This window comes from Balaenoptera musculus, chromosome 1, assembly GCF_009873245.2.
Source record: "Balaenoptera musculus isolate JJ_BM4_2016_0621 chromosome 1, mBalMus1.pri.v3, whole genome shotgun sequence".
Classification (NCBI taxonomy): domain Eukaryota; kingdom Metazoa; phylum Chordata; class Mammalia; order Artiodactyla; family Balaenopteridae; genus Balaenoptera; species Balaenoptera musculus.
Window position 1 is genome coordinate 121,111,647 of NC_045785.1, and position 25,184 is coordinate 121,136,830.

At 41.0% G+C, this 25,184-nt stretch overlaps 1 protein-coding gene across 2 annotated transcripts in view; it reads left to right on the plus strand.

The window, feature by feature from the left end:
• The window catches only part of PBX1 (PBX homeobox 1), a 283,806-nt gene extending 259,139 nt beyond the window's left edge, over positions 1–24,667 (plus strand). For both annotated transcript variants that reach the window (XM_036860006.1, XM_036860014.1), the window contains one exon: positions 19,447–24,667. In XM_036860006.1, the coding sequence (XP_036715901.1) occupies positions 19,447–19,539 (93 nt within the window). In that variant the 3' untranslated portion in view covers positions 19,540–24,667. The remainder of the gene's footprint in view (positions 1–19,446) is intronic.
• Positions 24,668–25,184: the final 517 nt, after the last annotated feature.

A 25,184-nucleotide genomic window follows, 5' to 3' on the forward strand; every position in this document is an offset into this window, starting at 1 on the left:
GGGCTTGGGTTCGATCCCCGGTCAGGGATCTAGATCCCACGTGCCACAACTAAGACCCCGCGCAACCAAATAAATAAATAAATATTACAAAACAATAATAATAAATTTTTAAAAAATAAAATAAAATGTGAGTTAAGGGAGTGAGTTCACTCCAGCCACATCTTAAATGTTGACAGATACCCCTATAAGATTTTCATTATTCAAGAGATTAAGTGAAAATAGAAATAAAGTGTTAGTGTTCTCTCTATAAAGGCAAAGTGCCATTAACGTCAGTTTATGACAGAAAAATCTCATTGATTTTGCTTTGTGATAATTATAGTAGTGGAAAAATAGAGATGAAGCTTTGATCTTTGTAAACCATAACATACGTGTTTTCATTTCTGTTTTTGCTTTCTCCCATGTTAGGCAAAGGGACAAAAGGACATTTACGAAGAAAATAAATAAAATATAGAATCATTGGGACAAAAATAGAGAACTATTTAAGTGAACACGTTTCAGGCATTTAGACATCACAGGGGTTACTTGGTAATACTTGGCAACCTGCCATCATTTTCATTTTTTCTTAACTACTTCTGAGAGACCTCCTTCCACTTAAAGTATATATTAATAAGATGTTGCCACATGTGGACTTGTAAGACTGGGGAGTGAGGGTGATAATTAAAATCATATGCAGATCTTTAAAAACTCACTTTAATTATATGAAGTTTTAATTGTTCTACCAAGCTGAATGTGAATTTTGAAGATATTAAAACATATTCAAATGTGCTCCCAGTTAGTTGCCTTTGGGTACCTTCTGGTGCTGCAGCCAGGGACCAGTGAACAGCCCCAGTCTGGGGGGTAAAGGGAGTGAGGATAGGCTTGAACATGGTGAACCAGTCTCTGCAGGGTTGAAGGCAGCAGTACAGAGTAGATGGACTCCCACCTTCCAGAAGCTTATAAGCCTGGCTCTCCCTGATGACAGAGCCAAAGGGAAATAGAGTAAGTCCCTTTAGCTTCTTACATGATGAGACCTTTCAGCCTTAATACCGTATCAACTGAGCATTCGAGACTAGAGCAGCATTTTATTTGAGCCCACAATAGTTGGAGAAGCAAAAAAAAAAAAAAAGAAAATCCCAATGTTGTAATTTCATATGCAATCCACTGTTTTTCACCAGCTGCCAGGTGAAAGTCCTTAAAGGTACAGAAGATGAATGAAGCCAGATCATTCAATGGCATATTCAAATATTCATGCATTCGTGTATTCATTCATTCATTCATCCATTCCTTCAATAAATATGTCATCAATAGCATTTTTGACCTCGGGGAATGAGGCTACATCATAATATATCCAGGTCAAGTTGGAGAAACCCTGATGCCAATCAAGATGTATTTTAACTTTCAGTCTCATTCAACACTTTATCTGAGATTAGGTTTCCTGTTCTTGGAATACTAGGACAAGGGAGCCAGTCAACTCTGTAGTTTAGGAGGGAATTTGAAATTAAGCTATATAGCAGAAGAGAGGAATTCAAGTCCAACCAGCAATAGTTTGAGAAACCTACTCCCCGCCGCACAAAAAAGCCATACCATGGACTTACAATAAAATAAGTAGCCTTCTGTGGAGATTGTTTATCTCTTTGTAGAAGTAGAAGTAGTCACAAAGAATTTTCTTGATCTCAAACCTAGTGATACAATCACTCCAAACACGATCACATTTATAATGTGTGTACACATCTTTCACTTCTGCCACTTTCTGCCTGTGTAACTGTGGACAAGTCACTTTCTCTCGAGAAGACTCAGTCTCCTGTACTCTAAAAAGGACAGTTGAGCTGGGTGATGTCAAAGGCCTCTTCCAGTATCCCTGTTCTACTTATGAGCATGATGTTTTTTCCATTCCCAAGAAAATACAGGAGGAGAGGAAATACTTCAAAGCTATAAGGGAAAGATAAATTTGTGTTTTGGGAAATAGTCCTATCTCTGACATGACAATGACGCCATGCTGTTTTCATTGGAATTGATGTCTTATAGCATCCTGTCCAGTTGGGCCCGCATTTGTGCTTGCAACCATGCTGTCCTTGGGCTAGGATTGGGTTAGCTGTTCCAGACTCAAGTCGACCCCGCCTTCTGCTTGATGAAGAAAAAGCAATTGCAACCTCAAAAGGGCAGTTTGTTTTTGTGGTTGCTCCTGAAAGTGGCATAACCCCTTTAGACCTCGGCAAATATTAAGCTAATTAAATTGGCTGAATTTAACTGTGGGGAAAAGTTAGTATTGATTTCAGAAGATGGCCCTCTTCTTGCCCTCTCGGAAGGAGTTCCACGTTCTTAGACAAGTTTGTTTTCAGAGAAAACATTAGACCTCTTTTTAAGAAAATCCAGTTGTTATTTTTAACTTTGGGACATTTCTAAAATCTCTACTTATACCTGGCTCTAAGTGAGTTTTGGGAAATTCTGTTCCACATCTTTAAATATTAAGTATTTGGATCCCTAAATATTCTCCAGATTCACAGACATATAAGGCAGAAGGCATGACTGACTTGAGTCTGGAACAACTAACCAGGTTAAGTAAATGAATAAATGCTTTATTTGACAGATTTATTGAGAACCTTCTGATATCCAGTACCAGGAATGCAAATATCAATAGGACATGGTCTTGCACTCTGTAAAGTCACAGAAAGCTAGAAGGGCTGGGAGTTACCTGGTTCAGTCCCCTGCTTCACTGAAAGGGCAGGACTACACCACCTTTATATAATCAATATAATATGATTTTTAAAGAATTTGGGGAATGGCCATCATAATTTCCAACTCTGTCCGCCACTAATTCATCTAACCTAATAATTTTTCAAGCCTAAGCCAGACGTGTCTTTGAACTCATCTTGACTTGAACCTTTCTACATGTCTAAAAACTCTTTGGGGCTTAGAGAGGTCCAGTGTCTGTTTCAGGTGACCAAAGCCTTCACTGTCAGCCTCTGCTTGGATGTTCTTTCCTTCCTACAAGTCAGCATCCTTGGCATCACCTGGGAGCTTGAGACCAATGCAGAATCACAGAATCTCCTCCAAACTGTTAAATCAGATTTTGCATTTTAGCCAGATCCCCTGGTGATTCCTAAGCACATTGAGCTTGAGAAGCTCTGTTCTAATGGGTAAAGCCTTTCAATGCTGCCTAGGATTTACCTAAGAGAAGGAATTATGTAGCTATCTTTGCGTTAAGGATTCTACCTTTTTAAATTTTTCCAGTTTTATTTTGAAGTTTTCAAACATATGGAAAATTTAGAAGAATTTTATAGCAAAATTTACCAGTATGCTTACCACCTAGATTCTGTCATTAATGTTTTACTCCACTGGCGTCATCATATATCCATCTATCCATATCTGCATCCTTCTGCCCATCTATCAGTACATCTTTTTTTTTTTGATGCATTTCAAAGACAACAACAGTATACTTTCACCTAAATAAATACCACTGGTATGTATATAATTAACTAGAGTTCCATATTTGTTTGCAGTTTTTTCCTCTTCTGAGGTAAAATTTTACACAATTAAATGTACAAACCATAAGTGTGCATTCTCTAAGTTATGACAAGTGAAATACACTTGCATGTAAATTTCCTACTCTTTACTTTCTTGGGTCTACCCCTTTCTCATAGTTTACAAAAACAAACAAAAAAGAAGGAAAAGGAAGAAGGAACAGAGCACCAAGTTATCCACAGAACAATAGTCTGTTCTTCTCCAGCCAGTCAGGTGTTCCCCTCCCCCTCCCACCCCCAGCCGCTTCTCACCCCTTTGCTCCATCTCATAGCCAAACTCAGCTAAAAAGCCCACTTAAAATTGAATAAGATGGTTTATTCTATATTTGCCTTAGGTTCTGACTTGCTGTGCCTGTTTTTAAAGGGACTTACAGCCCTTTTTCATACTAAGAACTTTCAAAATATATAAACGTAGAAACTAATGATATTTGAAGTTAAATTATAGTAAGATTTCCTCACTTGTAAGAAATTACATTTCTCCTCTTTTAATCTTTTGCCATTTCTCCCCATTTCTTCCCTAGTGTCCTTTAGCTTGAAGTCCAATTCATTTTCTGAAACCTCCCCCAAACTTCTACAAACTTATTATTTTTCAAAGTCACACACCTGTCTAAAATCCTACTTTATTTCTCCTTTGGGAAGTGATCTATCCTGGGAGTGTGGAAGCCAGCCTCAGCCGACCTGTAGACCTTGAGGATACTCTCTCTGTTAGAGGATGAGGTTCTCATGAGGGAAGTTTCAGATCCCTCTCTCACCAGAGCTCAGGAATTCTAGAGAGAACCAGTGTAACTACTGAGGGTTCTGTGCCTTTTTAGAGGGGTAGAAGAACAAAAGCACAATTAATTACATGCTTAAAGTTCTGGGGATAACTTGAGCCTCCACCAGTATCCATACTAAGAATACTAATTCATAATAGTTATTGAGTGCCCTGATCCAGTGTCTTTATAAATATTCTCATCTCCATTTTATGGATAGAAAACGGAGACTCAGAGAGGTTAAGTAGTTTGCCCAAAAGTCAAATAGCCAGTCAGTGATAGAGCCAGGGTGTGGACCAAGATGGTCTAACTCCAAAGCTTCTGTTCTTTCCCTTTATCCAGATGGACCCTTGAACCTCTGGATCTTACGCTTAATGAAGGGAGGTGTCAAGAACCTTACAGTAAGAGACTCCGTTATGTTTCCTAGTAATAAATATTTTGGAGCCTGGCTGATATGGAAAAGAACTATAAGAACTCAGTTATGACTATTCTGTTATATATGCTTTCAGGGTAGCATATAGAAGGCTTAAGACTGGTTGGTTCTTTTATTAAAATTAAATCTAAAACTTATATAGTAAGTCCTCCCCTGGATATAGCTTACTCTTCACCACTATTATGTCATATTTGGCTAGCCAACTTAGCCAGGGACCCAGTGATCATACACAAGAGAGAAGAGAGATTTTAGATCAAGTGTCTCTTCATGGAGAGATTTGATGGTTCACTAAAATAGATGGCAAGACTGTTTCAGGAATCTAGGTACCAAATATCAATAGAGGTTTTGTTTTGTTTTGAAGTTTTAATTTGGGGACAGTGAAATGGAAGAAGAGGAAAATTTTGCCTGTTAACTTAATAAATTATACATGTTAAGTAATGGTTTTGGAGGATGGAAGATCAGCAGTGAAGAAACTGGGGCATTAACTATAGAAGTAACAGTTTTTCCTAGACCAACAGAAAAGATGAGAAGGAGCCACCTTGCTTCACTGGGCCAGGACTTCTGTCAAGTGTCCCCCTTTGTTAACACTTAATACTTGGCATTTTTAATAATTAAAAAGAATAAAAATTTAAAAGAATAGCTTAAAAGAATAAGTGCAACAAGGTACAAGGATAATAGATGAATAAAACTAGAAAAAATAAATAGAAAAAAATAATAGCAAATATTAAATTTAAAAGATCCAGGAAATAAGAAAAACAGAGAATTAAGAAGAAAGAAGGCAATGGAATGATAAAAAGGCAGGAGATGGATAAAATTGCATGTGAAATGGCAAAATGAACATTAAAAGCAATTAAGATACACAAGTAGGGCTTCCCTGGTGGCGCAGTGGTTGAGAATCTGCCTGCTAATGCAGGGGACACGGGTTCGAGCCCTAGTCTGGGAAGATCCCACATGCCGTGGAGCAACTAGGCCCGTGAGCCACAACTACTGAGCCTGCGCATCTGGAGACTGTGCTCCGCAACAAGAGAGCCATGATAGTGAGAGGCCCGCGCACCGCGATGAAGAGTGGCCCCCGCTTGCTGCAACTAGAGAAAGCCCTCGCACAGAAACGAAGACCCAACACAGCCAAAGATAAATTAATTAATTAATTAATTTTTTAAAAAAAGATACACAAGTAGTAGAGAGGACAATAACAACATAAAATAAGCTAGAATGAGTGGTTAAAATAAATAGCCTCCTCTAAGAACATACAAAGATTATAAAACAGATCAAGTAGTAATAAAATAAGGAAGTGGTATAAAGCAGTAAATTAAAGAACAATTGTAAAACAATAAGAAGAGAAGATTAACAGGCTAAAATGACATTTAATAATTGTATTATTAATAACTAACACTTTCTGACTTCTTCCCACGTGTTAGGCACTTTACATGCATTAACTTATTTAATTCAATTTTATTAAAATAATTAGGACATTAAAAATGTAAACAAAAAAAGTGTAGTGAGGGATGAAATCAGGCATCAGAACAACAACAATAAAAAAAAGTCTAAAGGTTAGAAAAATACACCTATGGGTGTCAATTTTCATTCCTTATCTGGAGTGATTGTTTTTGCTATTAAATCACCAAGTACCTGCCCCGGTACTTCTCTAGATTACATGTTCTAGAAGTGCCTGGCACTGTAAATGTTGGTTCTTTACCCCTCTTGTCCTAGTAAGCTTGGCCTTTCCTAGAGACAATTGCTAGTGGTTAAAATTCTCAAGCAGTAGAATCCATGGCCCAGAACCTGTGGCAGTGGGAAAACATCTCATAATCCTACCCATTTTACAGGGTTTAGATCAGGATTATCTTCTCCTAGAAGTTCTTCCTGGTTCCTACGTAGTCCTTAGTGCACTGGGCTTGGAATGGGAGTTCTTCTCTGATTCTTTTCTTTACTTCCTCTCAGCCGTAACTTTCTGAAGAGGATTCTAGTTTGTATCCCAGCCTTCCGTTCAGACTTGGTACACACTAGGTGCTTAATGCATACTTTTTGAAGTGAGCCTACTTGAACCTATTGTCAAGAGGTTTTTCTTTTCTTTCTTTCTTTTTTTGAAAAACCAGCAACCAACTTGTGTCTGGATTTTCTGCCTGCCTGGAACCCCTACACATTTTTGGGTTTCTGTGGTCCAGAAAGAGTTTCTCCCATAAGAGAATAGCTGTTTCTTCTTTTTCTCTCTATTTATCATATCCCAGTACCCATCTTTTACCTCCAACTTCCATATACCTTATACCCAATAATCTTTACTAATTCATGCTAGAACTCTTTTATGGGTATGTTCAGAGACCAGGTATCTGTTGCTGTTTCTTCTCTTCCCCATACTTGTCTCTGGGGCAGGTGTTGTCTCTGAAGACTTGGGCTTGATCTACAATTCCTTCATTGATTCATTCATTCATATTCACTCATTCGATCAGCAGGCATTTTCTTGGAATTTACTATTAACCAGTTGTGTTGGGCATTGAGACAGGGTAAATTAAAAAGAGATCAAATGCTTCTTTTCAAGCAACTCCCCATCTTGTCAATCTAAGCAATCAATCTAAGTTGATTGCTATGTTTAACCTCCTTCCTTTGACCTTAATTTTTGTGGAATGGGAAAAACAACTGATTAATACCCTTGACAGGTAATTATATTTTGAAGAGAGTTGTGAAATCACCTGCTAACGCACTATTCTCCAGGCAGAAGAGTCCCTCTTACCTCCATCTTTCTTCCTCAGACCTGGATTTGACCATTAATTGCACTGGTCTTTTTTCCAGTGAGCTGTAGAGGTTGGCCACGACCTTTCAAACACACAAGACAAAGACCCAAATTAGATGTGGACTTTCCTTCCTACACTTTGTTTAAATTTTACATTTACTTTTTTTTCTGATTACAAATTAATATTTAATGTAGAAAATTTGGAGAATGCAGGAAAATCACAAAGAAGAAAATTACTGCTAACTTTTTGCTTGGCAGCCTCCTAGCATTTTGTGTCTAAGTATGTTTTGTGTGGGTGTAAAAAAGTTAGGATCATATGGAACACATCATTTTGTAACCTACTTATTTTACTAAAAATATATTATGAATATTTTCCATATCATTAAACATTCTTCTCAAACATAAGTTTAATAACTGCATAAGAGCTTGTTACCGGGAAAGTCCGTAATTTATTTAATCAGTCTCTACTGTGGAACATTTAAGCTGTTTTCTTTTTTTTTTTTTTACTATTATTAATAACACTGTGGTAAACATCATAGTACAGAAAATTCAGTACATATTTTGTATTATTTCCTTGAATAAATTCCTAGAAATGGAGCTGCTAGATCAAAGGGTATGAACAAATCTAAGGCCTTTGTGATGTATTATAAACTTTTCTCCTGGAAACTCCTATTAATTTATGGTTCCTACCAGCATTTTTGATCCTTCCCATTTCCTTACATTCTCAATAACAACGTCTTAGCAGTTTTTCAGCCTTTTTCAATTATCACATTATAAAATGCCATCTCATTTTTAGTTTAATTTGTATCTCTTTGATTTGCTAATGAGATTGAACATTTTTCATCTGTTTGTTAGTCTTTTTTATGCATTCTTGAAATGCTCATGTTTTTCTTATTGATTTCTAAGAACTCTTACACAAGAAAGGTATGATTCCATTTCTCGCTTGGCCAATATTTAGAAAATAGAGAAAATTCTATTTCTCAATGGAGAAGGACTCAGGAGGAATAAGGCCCCAGGTCTCATTCTGTCTATTTCTGTGGAAGGTTCTTCAGAGTGAAAGCTGGATTGTTATCCTAGGAAAACTAAAGGCAGATCTATATGTGATACTGGTGGTGATCTTAAAAAAAAATTAACCCTGCAATCTGAACTGGCTTGACATTTTCTGTATTTCTAGTCTATGAAAAAACTCAGGACTATAAAATAGAACCCAAGAATTGTCTAAAAGAACCTAGAGATACATTAGTCAGTCAAAACTTTCCTTGAAGATTTACCCTATGTCTAGTGTTCCCCTAAGTATTAGGAGTTGCCAAATAAGTCATTGGCTAGTTTATAGCCAGGTTGAAGAAATAAAGCTACATATAATTTATAAGTTTTCTTACAACCTTAGCTAAACTTAGGTCTAAAAAATGGTCTTTTGAGTGACTAGATGTTTTCTCGTATTTTGGAGGCTATATCTGTCTCCTTGCATCTTCTTTTACCATCTGAAAAGTAGCACATTCTTCTAGATGATTGAATTTTGATGTCTCACCATCATCACTCCCCTCTGCCCTTCTCATTCCCTGGCAGAACACATATAGAAAAGCCAAGTCAGACTCCTGAGCCCACAGCACAGCTGGAAGATTTCCACTGCAGAGATTGCTGGGACAATCTAAAAGGAAAAAAATTAAAATTTAAAAAATCAACCCAGTCTTATACTTGGATGAGAATCTCAGAATAAAAGAGGATATCCCCCAGCATCCACTGAAGATATCTGGGGTGGTGTCAAAGTAACTCAGAATTCTTGAGTACGTAGTTTCCAAGCACTTGCCTTCATTTCATAGGTAAATAGAATTCTCAAAACAATAGTATCATTCCCTAAATAAGGCACAGTAGAGCCTCATGCCCCATTCTAGCACGCTCCCCTCAACATTCTCTGTCTGCCTGTACCCCACAACTTCCCACCATCTCTCCCCCCTACCCTTCTGTTAGCTGTAATGACCCTGCAAACACTAAATGGCATTTGAGTGCATTAAGCAGCAGACTCTCCGGTGACATAGCAATTATGGCTCTGAAATAGATTTGGTGCGTCACGGAAGATAAGGGTTTTGAAAGTTTCTGTTGTGATTATAGCCTGTAACTCCCACAAATAATAGGCTTCAAAATAAGAGCCTGCCAACGGAGCCTTTGTGGCTTTGTCTCAGTGATGGCACGTAAATTGCTATTAATGTCCTAAGTGTACTTGAATATGCCAGTCTTTGGGATGTGAAGTTGGCTCGGTGTCTCTCTTTACGCGACATGTCATTGTTGGTCTGATAATCTGGGGTAATTGCTGTCTCTTGGATGGTCAGGAAAGTGTAAGAGGATTTAGCTTCCTGTGTGATGGTAAATAGCCTCAAGGTTTACACCACGAGTTATGTGTGTGTTCCGTAGCTAGCCACTGTTTCTCGTTCAGGTGTGTATACAATTCCTGTGTGTACCCTGCGTAGATAATAGCCTTTCAACAAAGCCACGGCAAAATCAAAGGTTATGAAACTAAAATGAAGAATCTGGAGCTGTCTGTATCAGCCAATCAGATAATTTATACTGAGAGTAAAAAAAATACCCTTTGCTTGAATTTTTCAGGTTTGGCTATATGAGTAAATATAATTATCTATTGTCTTATAGAGCTACTCTTTTCCAGCATCTGCAGCATCTGTGTGTGTATGCACATTTTTTAGGTGCCATAAGTATTTTCTGAACACGTATTAGCTCTACGTCAGTATGATAAAGTGTGTGGAAATTATGTGTGTTTTTGTGCAGTGTGTGTGGATGTGTGTAAGTGTGCGTGTGCTTTAGTTTTGCAGGGCTGGGTGTAGAGGATGTTTATTCAGATATAAATAGTTTTCTGCACTAAGACACCTCTATTTAGCTAAAGCAAGCTGAGCTTATTTTTCTTTGTCTCTGAAAAGTTAAATAAAACAAATTTGAAGTTTTCACTTCCTGTATGTACATTTAACCTAAGGCCCCCCCTAAGTCTGTGGAACATGGAAACATTATATGTAACTGTCCCATTTGCACTTTGAGCAGAAATCTAAAAGCATCCCAGCCTTAAACTTGGAAATGTACACTACCTCGTATCCTGTGCAAGCTACGAAAGGTTCAACCCAGACCATCCTCTGTGTCTCAAGTGCCTTACGTGGCAGTATTAATTCTGGGCCTTCACAACAGATGAGTTAAGGAAGGATGAAGTTAAGAAGGTTCCAAAATAGATCTTGATTTTGGAGTTGACCTATATGTGCATGTACTTCAGTCGTGTGGCGCTGGGAGCCGGCAGGATGGTGCACTGTGATGGTGCTGTAATTTTGCAGTTGGATTTTGACTGAGTGCCCTTGAGTGCATGCCAGATACAGTTGGAGATAATGACTTGTAACAAGAGAGTTCACGTTCATACCAAGTGAACATGGATCAGGGTTACCATCTGACTCTACAGGTCTCAGCCCAGGACTTCGCATCGCCAGTGTAAGGTAAACTGTATTAACTAACAAGGTGGTACCACACACAGTGATGTCTCAGAAGTATAACCCCTGAGGAATACAGTTTGTCTTGTCCAAAACCAAGTTTGGTAAGGTGGATTGAGGCTTGAGAGTAGAAGGTATTAGAATCCCCTGAAAGAATTCTCTGAGGCCAGTCTTGTGGTTCCTAGGTTCTAGCACCTTAATCAACAGCGCATAGATTCCCAGAAGGTGAACTTGAGAGCATGAGTCATCTGCCTTCCGCCCTGAGATCAGGAGCAACCATGCTCTGCACTTCACGCACCCCAAGCTTTTGAAACCTGAAATGTCCAGAAGCCGTGGCATATAGTGGGGACTCAGTTTGGCAAATTCTAGTTTCTGAGTCGTAGATTCCTGGCCTGAGAAGAATAGATGTTCACACTGAGTTTATGTACCATTATATATTCATCAACCAAAGTAAGAGAATTATTATTACGATTCTTACATAACTACAAAGTTACAGTGGGTACCAGCGTACAGATGGCCTTACAGACACAGGGACAGGTGCCAAAAGAAGCTTTCAAAGCATTCATTTCTCTATTGGTTCAACTCAAGTACTTAATTGAGCAGTTGCTCTAGCAGGCATGATCCTTGTCTTCTAATGGCTTGTGGTTGAATGATTTAGCATCTTACTGAAGATAAAAATCAAAGCCTGCCAGCCTTGGCGTGACCAAGCCATCCCATTCTCCAGGCCCGTCTTGCTGCGCTCGCCACTCTGCTCCTATGCCCCATTCTTTCAGGCCTTCTTTCAGTCCCTTGGAGCCTTTGGACAGGTTTCTCCTTCTGCCTAGAAGGCTGTTTGCCCCACTCTTTACTTGTCTCTTTTCTGTTCACTTTTAGGCTGACTTTCCAGAAGCCCCAACCTCAATGAGTTCCCTGTTCCTCTGTCTCATAGCATTTATTACCATCTGGAATCTGTATTTGTTCTTCTGATATGTTTTGAACGTCTATTTCCCACAAGACAGCAAGCTCCATGAGGGCAGACACCACAATTTTTAAAAATGTGTTATATCTACCACAGTATGCCTAGTACCTAGTATGAGGTAGGCACTGAACACATATTTGTAGATTTTAAGAATTAAAGGATTGCAGCTAAGAAGGTCTGGTGCTCACATGGATATTTACATAAATAAAAGCTGCACGTGGTTAAATGTCAACATGAAAGGTCAAAAGGTCAGTGGTACTAGAATGTAGAGAAGCGGGTGATGGTTTGCCCTGAAGCGACTTGCAGAAAGGAGGTAGCCCTCAGGCTGGGCCATGAAAGAAGACATGGATTCCTAGAGACCAGAGAAGGGCGTAGGCAAAGGCAAAAACCTCTCACTTGACTTCTCTGTAGAGTAGGAAGGAATCTCACTTTGGCAGTGAGAAATCTGTTATTTCTTCAGAGCGGCTTAAAGTACTAACGTCTGTTCTCTACCAGGGTATCTGTTCTCTACCAGGGTATCTGTTCTCTACCAGGGTATCTGTTCTCTACCAGGGTATCTGTTGTCTACCAGGGTATCTGTTCTCTACCAGGGTATCTGTTGTCTACCAGGGTATCTGTTGTCCACCAGGATATCTGTTCTCCACCAGGGTATCTGTTCTCTACCAGGGTATCTGTTCTCTACCAGGATATCTGTTCTCTACCAGGGTATCTGTTGTCTACCAGGATATCTGTTCTCTACCAGGGTATCTGTTGTCTACCAGGGTATCTGTTCTCTACCAGGATATCTGTTGTCTACCAGGGTATCTGTTCTCTACCAGGAATGGCTAATGATACTGCTGATCTTTCTTAACCTTCACGGCAAAATCTCAGGGCTCAAGAGGCTGTGGTGGGAAGCAGACTAGCAAGGGGTATGGTGGTGTGACTTGGGTGTAAGGTCACCAGGGACTGACCTAGTGGTAAGTGGCAATCAGAGAGGATACCCCCAATAGGCAGGAGACCATGGAAACAGGAATCCTAGAGCCAGCGGCGTGGGATAATCCAGACAGAGGACCAACTTCAGGGAAATGTGATGGCAGGCAGTAGTTGGTGGGCTGAGGTTCCAGAGCAGGATTTCATTTACAAGAGCAAGTCACTACCTCATTCTTTTTTTAAAAAATTGAAGTATAGTTGATTTACAATGTTGTGTTAGTTTCAGGTGTACAGCAAAGTGATTCAGTTATACATATATGTATGTATATATTCTTTTTTCAGATTCTTTTCCCATGTGGGTTATTACAAAATATTGAGTAGAGTTCCCTGTGCTATACAGTGGGTCCTTGTTTATCTATTTTATACATAGTAGTGTATGTATGTCACTACCTCATTCTTAAATGAACTGTGATAAATAGGGCACTAAGCAGAAGCTAGGCAAGGGCTTGGTAGAGATGGTCACAGCCACAAGGAAGACATTCCCTGTATGAAAATACAGGTGCAGAAGGTCAAAGCAAGAAAAGCAGCAAAATTTATTCTAGCCAAACTAGGCTACAATAAAAAATTTTTGGCTGAGAGTACATGTTCTTCCCAGACAGGGTTACCCAGATTTAGCAAATGAAAATACTGCATGGGACATACTTACACTAAAAAATTATTTGTTGTTTATCTAAAACTCAAATTCAACTGGGTATCCTATATTATATCTGGCAATTCCTTTCCCAGGTCCCATGGTGGAAGCTCTATCTGCATGTGGGTCTCAGCCCTCGAGAGACTAAAGATGGGCAAAGACCTACAGGCCACTTTGGGACTATGTCTATTTTGTACATTTTTCTGATTCCCAGGATGCCTGAGGTGGTGACTAGGAGACCGTTCCAGATGCAGGGTGGGATATCGTCCTGCTCCTTGTGCCCTGTGGAGAACACTCTTTGTTAAGATGGAATTGCAACAGGCAGTATCCAATGTTTTTCTCAATTGCTTTCCCTAAAAAGAAAACAGAACAATATAAATATGAATCATAGTTACTTGTTTGGGATAAGCTATGAAGTACCAGATCTCCTTGATGCCTAACTATTAGCAAGAGAAACGTTCACTTCCTAGGTGTAAAAGTTACCTTGAACCCTGGTGCTACCTCTGCTTTGCATCTTGAATATTTTCTAGCTATACACAGATCTTTACATGTAGTCAGACTGAACTGTGGAGGTCAGGGACCTGATACCCTTCTCTATGTCCATACCCACGATGGAGGATGGATGTTACAGTGCCACTAAATGTTTATTTACTTCTTCTTATGTTCCTCCAAGAGATATTTATTAAAATCTACGCTGTGTCAAGGCACCGTGGTAGGAACTTTGGAATCAAAGATAAGTTACATAACCCTGTTCTCATGGTCCAGACGTGTGAAAGAACAAATGCAATATGGCGGCACAGGTGTTGTGATAGAGGTACATCCTGGCAGGGAGGTGCAGGGTGGGGGGAGATGACCTGGAGGGCTTATAGGAGGAAGAAAAGTTGCCAGGGGTCAGATACAGGTGCAAGGATACTTAAACTCAGTCTTGAAAAAGAGCCAAGGCAAGAGTGGCAAGTAAATGGATGAGTGGGGCACTGTATTCAAGGGGAAAGAAACAGGCATGAAATGGCAGCTCTGTTACGGGAATTTCTAAGTACCCTGATATGGTTGAAGTATTAAACCTGAGCATTGAGTTGAAGAGTCAGCAAGGTCCAGGACATGATAGACCTGATGAGGGCATTGAACCTCACCTTGAGGCCAGTAGGAAGCCATTGAAGGTTTAAACAAGGAGGTGACATGATCAAAACTACATTTGTGAAAGATCACACTGAGGGCAGCTGGAGAGAGAACTGTAGGGGTGCCAGAATAGCCATGGGTCTGTTTACTGTTGTAAAATTTCCCAGGGAAATTTTGAATCCTCTGTCCCTAAGGGGGCTTTCCAGTAGCATTTTTTCATCCCAGAGCATCTCTTGGGAAGTGCTCACAGTATAATCTTGGGGAAAGTCTATGCGTATCAGGAAAACATAGTTCTGTCTTGATGGAACAATGTTGGATCTAGGGTGTGACTCCACTGTGTGAGCTGATGTCTCCCCTGATAAATGGCTGTGTGTGTGCTTGTATGTGCAAGTGTGTGTGTGTGTGTGTGTGTGTGTGTGGAGAGAGAGAGGGAGAGAGGATGCATCCATGTTTCTTTGTTTTTCTTGCTGGCTGGCCCTGCCAGGGCCTGGGTTATTGAGGGCCTGGAGCACGTCCACCTCCTCACCCTTGCTGAAGGCATTGCTGGTGATGGCATCTGACCCACATGCAGATCAAGCTCAACTCGGTGCTGACCTCAGCCGGTTTGTGGCACCTCGGTGTATTTCTGGGTTGCAAATGAGAGTTTCTTAGTGCCAGGCTCGCTTGGGCTGTCACATCAGGTGATGAATTCTCTGCATCAACCGTGTACTGCTAAGGTAAGCTCAGAGGAAGAGTGGGAAAAAGAGCAGGATGGGACCAGCGGTTCTCACTCAGCCCAGCAGCCGCTGCTCTGGGCGTAAAGGGGTACTGGCTCCGCAACAGCGAGGGAGAGGCAGGTGGCCCCCTGAGTTCTGGCTCGAGGAGGGCAACCGAGGAGAGGGAAACATTTTTTTCCCAAATGCCTTGAATTTGTGTTTTGAAAGTCCAGATTTTCTTAACTAAGAAATCTACTGCATTTTGTCCTAATTCTATATTCTATTAGCTTCCACTTCATGAGGTTCCAGGTCAAGCCTGCTGCTGGCTTAGGTTTCCCCTGGTGGAATTAAATGTTACACCAAGTCTTGCTTCCCAGGCCACAGGCTACAGAATTAACCTGAAAGAACTGGGTGTAAATGTGAACTCTCTCCCATGACGGATGCTTTGAGATAAAAAGGGCATATTTGGCGTCACAGATTCCCACCCCTGTAACCCCTCAGGGTGGTTTCCAACAACAGCATTTTACAAAGTGAGTGTGTCCCTTTAAAGGCTGGTTTGCATCGGAGAGCGAAGGAGGAAGTTGGGGTGCAGAAGAAAAATTAAAACAGAGGTCTTATTTTCCCGCCACCTCACACGGTTGTTAATGAGACCATCTTTGACTCTCACTGTTCCCAGAGATAAATAAACACACAAAGGCAGTGTTTCCTACTTAATATTCACCCGCAGTGGAGGAAGAGGGAAGGAATTGCTCCCCGGGGTTAACGTGGCAGTAAGCGAGGTCAGCTGTTTCCCAAGACGGTGCAGCCTCTGAACGTCTTACATTAAAGCTGGAATGATACAGCTGAAACAGCCAAAGTGATTTACGGGAAACCCGGTTAGGGTGGATTTGCTCGCAGTTTCTGATCTCATGGAGGTTTTAGCAGCCGCAGCAGGAGCAGGGGCAGACAATATGCCAGGGTAGAAAGCACCTCCAGAGAAAAGAATCCTTCAGCATTTCCCAGTGGTAGACTCGTTTGTTCTAAAAAGTACTTGCATTCATCTAACTTGAAACCCATAGGCTACAGTGTCCTGAATTTAGCAAGAAATCAAGGGTCATAGCTGGGATATCCTGGGGTAGGGTGACCTGGGACTGAAAGTCCCCCATTCCATTAAATCGCAGAGTCCTGGGCAAACTGGGGCAGTTGGTCACCCCATCTGAAGTGTGTGTGCATATGTGTCTGTGTGTGTGTTTGTAGATGGAGGGGGAGTGAAGAAAAGGCAGTTAAAGAGATTTGTTTTATTTCTTTATTTTTAATAAGGTTTTTTAAGGTTTTTATATACTCTTCTTCACCAGGCGAACTAGCATAATTAAAATGCTGGTTTTGGTATCAGGCTGAACTAATTCCTGTTTCCACCATCTGTGAGCTCTCTCTCCCCTCTGGCATCCTGAGCACTGGTCTGAGAAAACAGAACTTTTGAAGGAAAGAGATCAAATGTCTGCTGTTTGAGTTATTTCAGCTCAGAGATGACTCAAAAAGAAGTCTCCTAGAACCTTCTGGTCAATATACAGCGCCTTGCTAATTCCCTGCTAATGAAACGCCACAGAGCTCATTTTTTTACTAATGGCTTTATTTGGGGCACCACTTATTGTTATTTTAATGGAATTATAGTATGGCTCAACAATGGTAGTGGTGGTGATTTGTGAGCAATGTAATGACATGCCTTTGTGCCACGTGCTATGACATGGACACTAGCTGCTTTAGAGAGCTTCCTCCCCTACTTGTCTCATACCAGGTCGAGTCTAAGATACATGACATTTTTCCTCTTTTATAAGCACCTCACTCTCTGCTTTATGATGTTGTGCTTATGGAGCTCCTGGAAAGTTTCCTAAAATTCCATGCTACCCAGCAAACACACACACACACACACATACCTTCCAGTCTTTTTAATTAGTGAGTTAATTTATTTATTTATCTACCTATCTATCTGATAAACATACACATATTAAAAAATTATTAGGATGCATATCAAAATGCTAAGAGTAATTATCTCTGGGTAGTAGGATTATGGCTATTGTACTCTTTGTTCTTTACAATTCTCCTATTTTCAAATATGATATTGCATGCATAATTGCAAACATTGTATTTGCAAATATCATATAAGCATATCTTACTTTTATCATCAGAAAAGATAAATGATGCTAAAGGATTTTCTTCAGGGAAAAATAAACAGAACCATGATTCTCAATCAGCCTAAAATGGTACCAAAAGAATACATGTGTTCTTGGTTGAGAGGGGAGGCTAAGTAAGATATTGTCACTCTGGTGACCAACCTAAATGTGGAAATTGAATTAATTCTTTTCTTGTTTCTGATCATCCTACAGAGTCTTTTAGGCCCCAAAAGATAGCAAAGCCTCCTGTTATAAGAGAAAGAATTCTCATTTTCCCCTCATTGTTCTCTTTCTAATCTCTCTTTCACAAACAACAGGGGAAATGGCCTCCAACAGAAAAGGGGAGCGGGAGGAGCTGCCTGACTCAGTTAAGAGATGGAGATTTGAACTTGAGAACAGTTATTCGTTGATCCAAGAGTGAGGGGCCATGTTCCTGGCATTGCCCAGGATGACCTTTTGACCGCTTAGTGTCCAGATCTGCTCTTAAAGTGAGGTGTGTGGGGAAAAACCTACCCTCATGCTGAAGTAATTGGTGGGAGCTGCTCTGAATGAAGAGCCTGGCTTTCCTGGGAACATTGGAGCATCATTTGGGTGAGCCAATGACAGAGAGAGCCCAATGGATGAAAAGGGCAGAGAAAAAGGAGCCTGATTCAAAGGTTAGGAAGTCTGTGTTCTGTCTCAGTCGGAATCCGGAAGCCTGATTTTCTCTTACGCCTGTGCTTTCTCATGAATGAAACGTGAATGGATGTTTCCCGGCACCTACAAGTGCCAGCCATGCTCCTGAGTACTGTGGATTATACTAGGGTGGAAGCTGTGGTCCCTCCCAAATGGCAATAATCATACCTGCCCCAGGTACCCCCACCTACTTCAGGGAATAAAAGGAGAGGAAAGTACAATAAAAATAATTTACCAGGACTCCCTAAAATCTGGTCTGTTCAGTATTAACATTTCCAGCGTTGAGAGTCTATTAACTTCAAAGGAACCCAGTGACTGGGGAAAAGAGGCCTTGTGGCACATTTACAGTTCAGTGCTTTAAAATATGTAAACAATCATGAATCAACCATTGTAGCAAATCATTCTTCAGCTATTTAATGGTGGGGTATTTTTTGAAAGAGGTGGTCATTAAAACAAATCCTTTTAGGACAATTTTATTGTTTTAATGCATCTGGACTTAGAGTCTTAGAAGATGATCTACAAATATAGGTCAAACTTGTAGCTTCCTGTCTTACCACCTTTTTGGATATAGTCACACAGACCAGTCCTTATGGTGTTGGCACCATTGTTTTACCTGTTTTATTCGTCTGATCACCCGCTTTACAAGGCTCACTTCAGAGAATCCCTCCTCCATGAAGCCTTTGCTGATACTGCATCAAGAGGAGATACTGCCTTCATTTGAAGCTTCATGACAACTGGGCTGTACCATGTATTAGGTTCTGCCCAGCATTATAGTTCATTCGTCTGCTTGTCTCATCCGCATCCTTTCGGACATGGGCTGTATCTCACTCATCATTATATACCCTCGAGCAGCTAGAACAGAACCTTGCATAGAACAGGTGCCTGGGATCCCATAATACAGGGAGCATCCAGAGCTGGAAAGGACCCGAGAAAGCATTTGAGCTAATCTTTTAATTTTTCTAAAGGGGAACCCAAGGCCAAACAGGGGGAAGTGCTTCTCCAGAGCCAATAGCTACTTGTTGCCAGGGTCAGAACTAGAACTCGGTCCCTTGGCCTGCAGGGCAGCTGCCGTCATCCTAGAGCACACAGAACAATCATCTGGTGGCTTGGACTGAATTACAAAGCCTGTGAGAAGTGAGAGGTGCTAGTACTGTGTCCAGAGGCTCGCTGGGAGCAGCCAAACTCATCTGAGGGTGGGGGAGGTGGGTATCATCGACCACAATCATAGCCGCCCCTTGGATGAGTGTTCCCGTGTGCCAGGCACTGTGCTCGGCCCTTTACCCAAGTTGCCTTATTGTCATTGTCTGCTCAGAACAGCCACCCGATCTCAGAGGACTGACTTCTCTCCCTTTTTCCCTTCTAGGCTAATGGAGGTTGGCAGGACGCTACTACCCCTTCATCAGTGACCTCCCCTACAGAAGGCCCTGGCAGTGTTCACTCTGATACCTCCAACTGATCTCCCAGCAGTCGCATCCCGGCTGACCCTGTGCTCCAGTCGGGGCCGGGCCAGGAGGGAGGGTTTCTCAACGCTGAAGCGGTCAGACTGGAGGTCGAAGCAATCAGCACACACAATAAGAGTCTCCTTCTCTTCTCTTCTTTGGGATGCTGTTTCAGCCAATCTGGACACTTCTTTATACTCTCTTCCCTTTTTTTCTGGGTAGAAGCCACCCTTCCCTGCCTCCAGCTGTCAGCCTGGTGTCCATCATCTTCCCCGCCCCTTTCCCTCTGTCCTAGACTCCCTGGGTCCCTGCCCTCTATTACATCCCTGAAGGATATTTTCAACAATTAGAGGAATTTAACGAGGAAAAAAAATAACAAAGAAAATAATAAAAGTGTTGGTATGTTTTCATGCTGGTGGTTTGAGGAGCGAAATTTACCTCCCTCGGATCCCTTGGTCCCTCTGTTAACAGGCAGCCCTTCTCTGTTTCTCTCGTTCCTCTCACTACCTCTTAGCAGGAATACGCCACATTGCCCTACTCATTCCAGGCCGCCCTGCCTCCTCTTGCTCTTCCCTCCCTGGGGACGATTCTGATTAGAACACAATTCCTCCTCTTCCTTCTCAGCCCCAGGTATTCTTTGGGGGCTGCCATTGCTGGGCTTCTAAAAGTGCCACCGTTTCTGGTTTCACCTCTGCTAGGTTGGTTCCCAGCAGGAAGTCAGGCAGCAAGAGAAGCCTCAAGGAACAAGAAGGGCGGAGTTCCTAGAGGCTTTTGCATCTTCCCAGTAACAGCTCTTGGTTTCAGAGGGACAGTCTTTGGAGACCGTGCAGTAAGCGGTGTTCAGAATCTACTGCAAAACCAGGTCTGAGTTAGGCATGGTGGTGAATGCATCACTAAGGAGCAGAAGGTTCTTATCCTGCAACCCTTTACCTATCCCCTTTCTCTCTCTCTCTCTCTCTCTCTCTCTCACACACACACACACACACACACACAAGCATACAAACGTAGGCATGTGCACAGCCTCACACATTCACTTGCCCCAAATCAGTCACATGCCACATTCAAATACCTATATTAGTAACCATAGCATTATACCTTCTGAGCCCAAGAGAGGGAATTAACAACTCTGAGTGAAGGTCACTGACACAGAGAAGCAGCATGTGCCTGGGGCTTCCAGGCCCCCAGCATGCACACACCAGAACGACATACACAGGACTTGATCATGATGAAGGCCAGGTTTCGGTTTCCAGTATAAACTAATCCTGTTCTCACCACCTCTGGAGCTCTCAGGGAGCCACACACAGTACTTACAAAGTCTACAATGGATTTGGTTCTGTTTTGTTTTTGTGTTTATGTTAGGGACATTGCATTAATTATCCAAAGTGTTATATGGCACCACATTCTTGTCCTGGAGCAGAAAGGTGTATAAGAACATGGCTCAAGCAAACTTTTTGCTTGCTTACTTTGAAGACCTGAGAGTGATGGGGAACAGGGAGGTCATGCTTTCAGTGAAATCATCCACGATTTTTATTCCCTGGTAATATCTGAGAGTGAAGAGTAGGTACTAGAAAGCTGTCCTCATGTCGCCTGTGCGACATTCTTCATAGCCAACTGTGCCAGCAATAAACATGGCAGCTCTGTCACTTGATTAAGTGGGAGGTGGTCAGATCTCTTGGTGCCTCATTTTCTTCATCTGTAAAATGGGGGTTATTACGCCTGGCTCACCAAGAGGCTTGTGAGAGACAAGAAGTTGATTTCATTCATATCCAATCTGTAACTGTGAAGTCAGGGGAAGAAGCATCCCTAAGATAAACTGGTTCATGACACATAGGGACAATAAATGGTTTTCCTGTTCTAACTTCTGGTTAACATTAGTACCCTGAGGTCATCAGCGTGATGACAAAGAGAAGGGTTAGTGTTGTTCCTTCTGTTTGTTTGTTTTGGTCTGCTTGGTTTCTTAGAATAGAGATGTTTCTAAATTGGAAAAAAACGGGACCTGGTTCTCTTAGCTTGTACTTGAATCCAGTTATGTGGCCTTGTAACTACTTAGTCCCTGTCACATCTACTATGTTTGAGAGGCCTCCGGGAGAGGTATAAGACCCTGAGGGTTGAAAGTGGCCAGCTAACAAGGTCATGGACATTCTGCATGGCACTTCAGTAATGATTAGAAAATGTTCCTGTGTTTGGGTGTTGGGAGGTGGGGGGTTAACCTAAGGAACTAGAAGGTATGTGTATTTGAAGGAAATGCAAAAAGTAAATATTTGGCAAGATGGCATTATGCCTGGATGACTAAGAGTAGTAGAAAGACTCTCTTCTAACCTGTGCCATAATCAGAACAGGGCTTGATAAAGAGGATTCCTGGAAGGAGCCATCTTGTGACCATTCTACAGGGATTAAAACCAGTGGAGAACTTTTTCTGAGTGGCAGGGATCTATTGAAACTACCCACAGAGGAATATGGTGGGATCGCATCCCCCTGATTAGGGGCAAAGTACAAAAGGGACACAAAAGGGTTCTCTTGGAAACAGGAAGAATGATTCCAGATTTGGGTTGAATGATTGCCATTTTAAGTTGATGAAAGAGGTCAGAGCAGTGCTACCTTTGCACAGGCAGTTTCTCTCCCTGCAGGAGTTTGCACTGATCACCTCTCACAGCATCTTCCCCACCTAGCACTTCATGCAGTGCTCTTCGCATCCAGTACCTTTCCCACGATTTCCCCTCCTCGCCTACGATCACATCCAACATGGCGGCCACCGCATCTCTTTGCATTAAGTGAAGCGTGAGAACACTGGCCGCGGAAGGATGGGGATGGAAAGAGCGTGCCTCTGGAAATACAGCTCCCTGGGAATTCGTATTAGGTCAATCCTACAGATACCAAAATGTGCCCCAAGACTCCTTCATTTTCTGATGGAAGTGGGGGCGCTCCATTTTCCCTGGCAGATTTCCCCGGAGAAATGATACTAGCCCTAGGGTTTGCCCACCTTGTAACTCTTCATCACATCCTCCTTTTCATCCCTAACTCCTCCCCCTGGCTTGGTATTGACTCCTGTGCGGTACTTTTGCCAAGTGACACCTTTACGTTTATTTTTTATTTTGCTGTGGTGGTGGTTCTTTATTTACTGTTTGCCTTATTCTCTCACATATCTTTCCCTGCCCCTCTTTCCTTCTGAGTTTTATTTTTCTGCCCAGAAAAACCTGACTTCGATACCAAAAAAAGATGAAACTACAGAAACTCAAATTTAAAAAAAAAAAAACTTAAAAAAAACACAAAAAAATACTCAACGATTCTTTCAGCTTTATTAACATTTTCCATTGTTTCTTGCGACTCGTGTCTCGTTCTTTGTAGTATTGATGATGAACATTTGATAATGAATGTTCTTGTATATTCAGATAAAGAAAAAAAAACCAAAAAAGCGGTCTGAATTTAATAGTGTTTATAATAAAAATTTTAAAAATGACCCTCATAGCACGCAAAACAGGATGGGGAATTTCCCCTCTTCTTTCTGTGACAATGCACATCATTCCTGCATTAGTTTTTAACACCGAACTACCTACATTCACCATTTCCCCCATTTTTCTTTTATTTTCTTGCATTTGTGAATTAGTTCAAGAATGCTAGAAAAGTGTCGAGTTGTGCACATCCATTTCCTGTTTCACAATGTTTAAAAGTGACAGTAATTCATTTTGAAAAAAAAAAAAAAAAAAAAAAAAAAGGTTGGAATAGTGAGCATAATAGGTACAGCCTAACACGTTATTATGTTTATTAACTTTGAGACCCAGAAATAAATTCTTTTCTTTTCTTTCTTCTGCTCTTTAAAATATAAAAAAGAAATTATGTTTTGTTTTGTGTTATTTTTGGTTTGTTTATGGGGGGGCTTTTTTAATTGTCAGGATTATGGTCTTGCTGTTTTTATTCCTTAAATATGTATTTGAGGTGATGTGAAAAGATGACATGTGTAGAATAGGCTGTTTCCTTGTACTTCTGTTTGTTTCAGAATTCAGTTGACTTCAAAGATCAAGCCCACAATGATGTCATATTTTTCACCTGCATTTTTTGGAGTGTGTGGCATTCTTGCAATCCCTGAGAAAAACAAAGGCAAGGACTTGAGTTTTCTTTTTAGCCCTTTAACGATTCAAGGAATTGGTCCAGGGGACCTTTTTATACTGTAGGGAAAGGTTTTTGCCTTGGTTGATTGTGAATGACACAATAAAATGCTTTCTTTTCTTTCTTCCTGATTAATAACGACGTTCCACGACTCTTTCCAGCTAGAGAGGATTTTTTTCTTCCAGTAGAATCCCGCAGGAGATCCTGGTGGGATGTGCACCATTGGCTGAGTAGACTAGATCCAGGAAGCCGTCCTAGAGTCATTTGGCCGAATGATCTTTTGAGCCAGACTCAGTGCTATTGTTACAGTGCTGAGCATTTACACCTGATTCATTGGCAGTGCACCTCTTATTAACCTCTGATTTAGGCAGCTGCTTAAAGCAAATTGTCAAACTGGCTTGATTTGGAATGTTTTTGTTAAGTTAGGGGAGAAAAGAAAGCAATATTATCTGGAGGAACCTTACTTTAAATGTTTTTCATTCAACAAATGATTAAGCATTCAGAAAGCAGCCAGAAACCAAGCAAGAAAAGTTAGCAACACTTTAGGAAGTGTTTCTACCCAAACGCTTGCACTCTTGTTTTTAAGTCATAACAAAATAATGACAAGCTTTTCACATCACCTTTATGGTTTCAATCCCTAGCTCAAAGCTTTCTGGAATCTTTTATTTTTTTGTAAACATTTTTTTTCTTTTGTTAAAATTAATAAAAACATTCAATGTTTTCCCCCTTTTCTCTCTTTTTACTTCTTTTCTTTCCTTTGGCGTTTTCAATTATTTTGAAGTGCTTTCCTTTGGTTTTTGGTTTTATTCTCCTGCTCCCCCTCCCCTGTTCTTATTATTCAGAGTATAAACCTGCAAAGCTCTGCTCTGTTTTGGTTTTGAAAGTTTAAGCTTTCCTGCTTCTGTGAGAGCACAGGCTTCTGTCCCTTTTGATTCCAACTGAAATTTTGTGTTCTCTAATGATACTAACACGGTGTAGGTTTTACAGTCTCCTAATTTGTACTGGTAATGCATATTCCAAATAAATAGTTTCTTTTGTTGCAAAAAAGCATACTTGTATTTTGTGTAAATTTATACCTGCTGGAAACTTGTCTTTCCCCAAAGTAAGACGTGGGTTAGTGTGGCTTTAAACTGTGGCCCTCATCATTTTAAAGTCTACATTGACAGTGGGGCAAATGACCTTGCGTCACTTACCCCGAAGTAAGAAGGAAGGGAGGGAGGGAGAGAGGGAAAGAAGGATCTTTTATGTGCAAATATTAGCTGTGCTATAGGAAGGCAGAGCACCCCATCTTGTCTGCTTGTCTGTGATTAGCTCCCATCCACCAAGCACCAGTTAAAATATCAGGGTGATGTTCCAGAATAAATTCTAAGTTTCTGAGTCACAGCTGTTTGCCCAGTGGTTCTCCTTTCCTTCTCTTTGTCTGCTGTGATCTGGTCATAAGGAAAATTGTGGTACCCAAGAGATGCTTCAGGGGAAGGAATCTAGGTTAGAAACACTACCCAGTTGTAGGCTCTCAGAAGTATGCTAGCTAGATGCCACTCCACTAGATGTACACGCC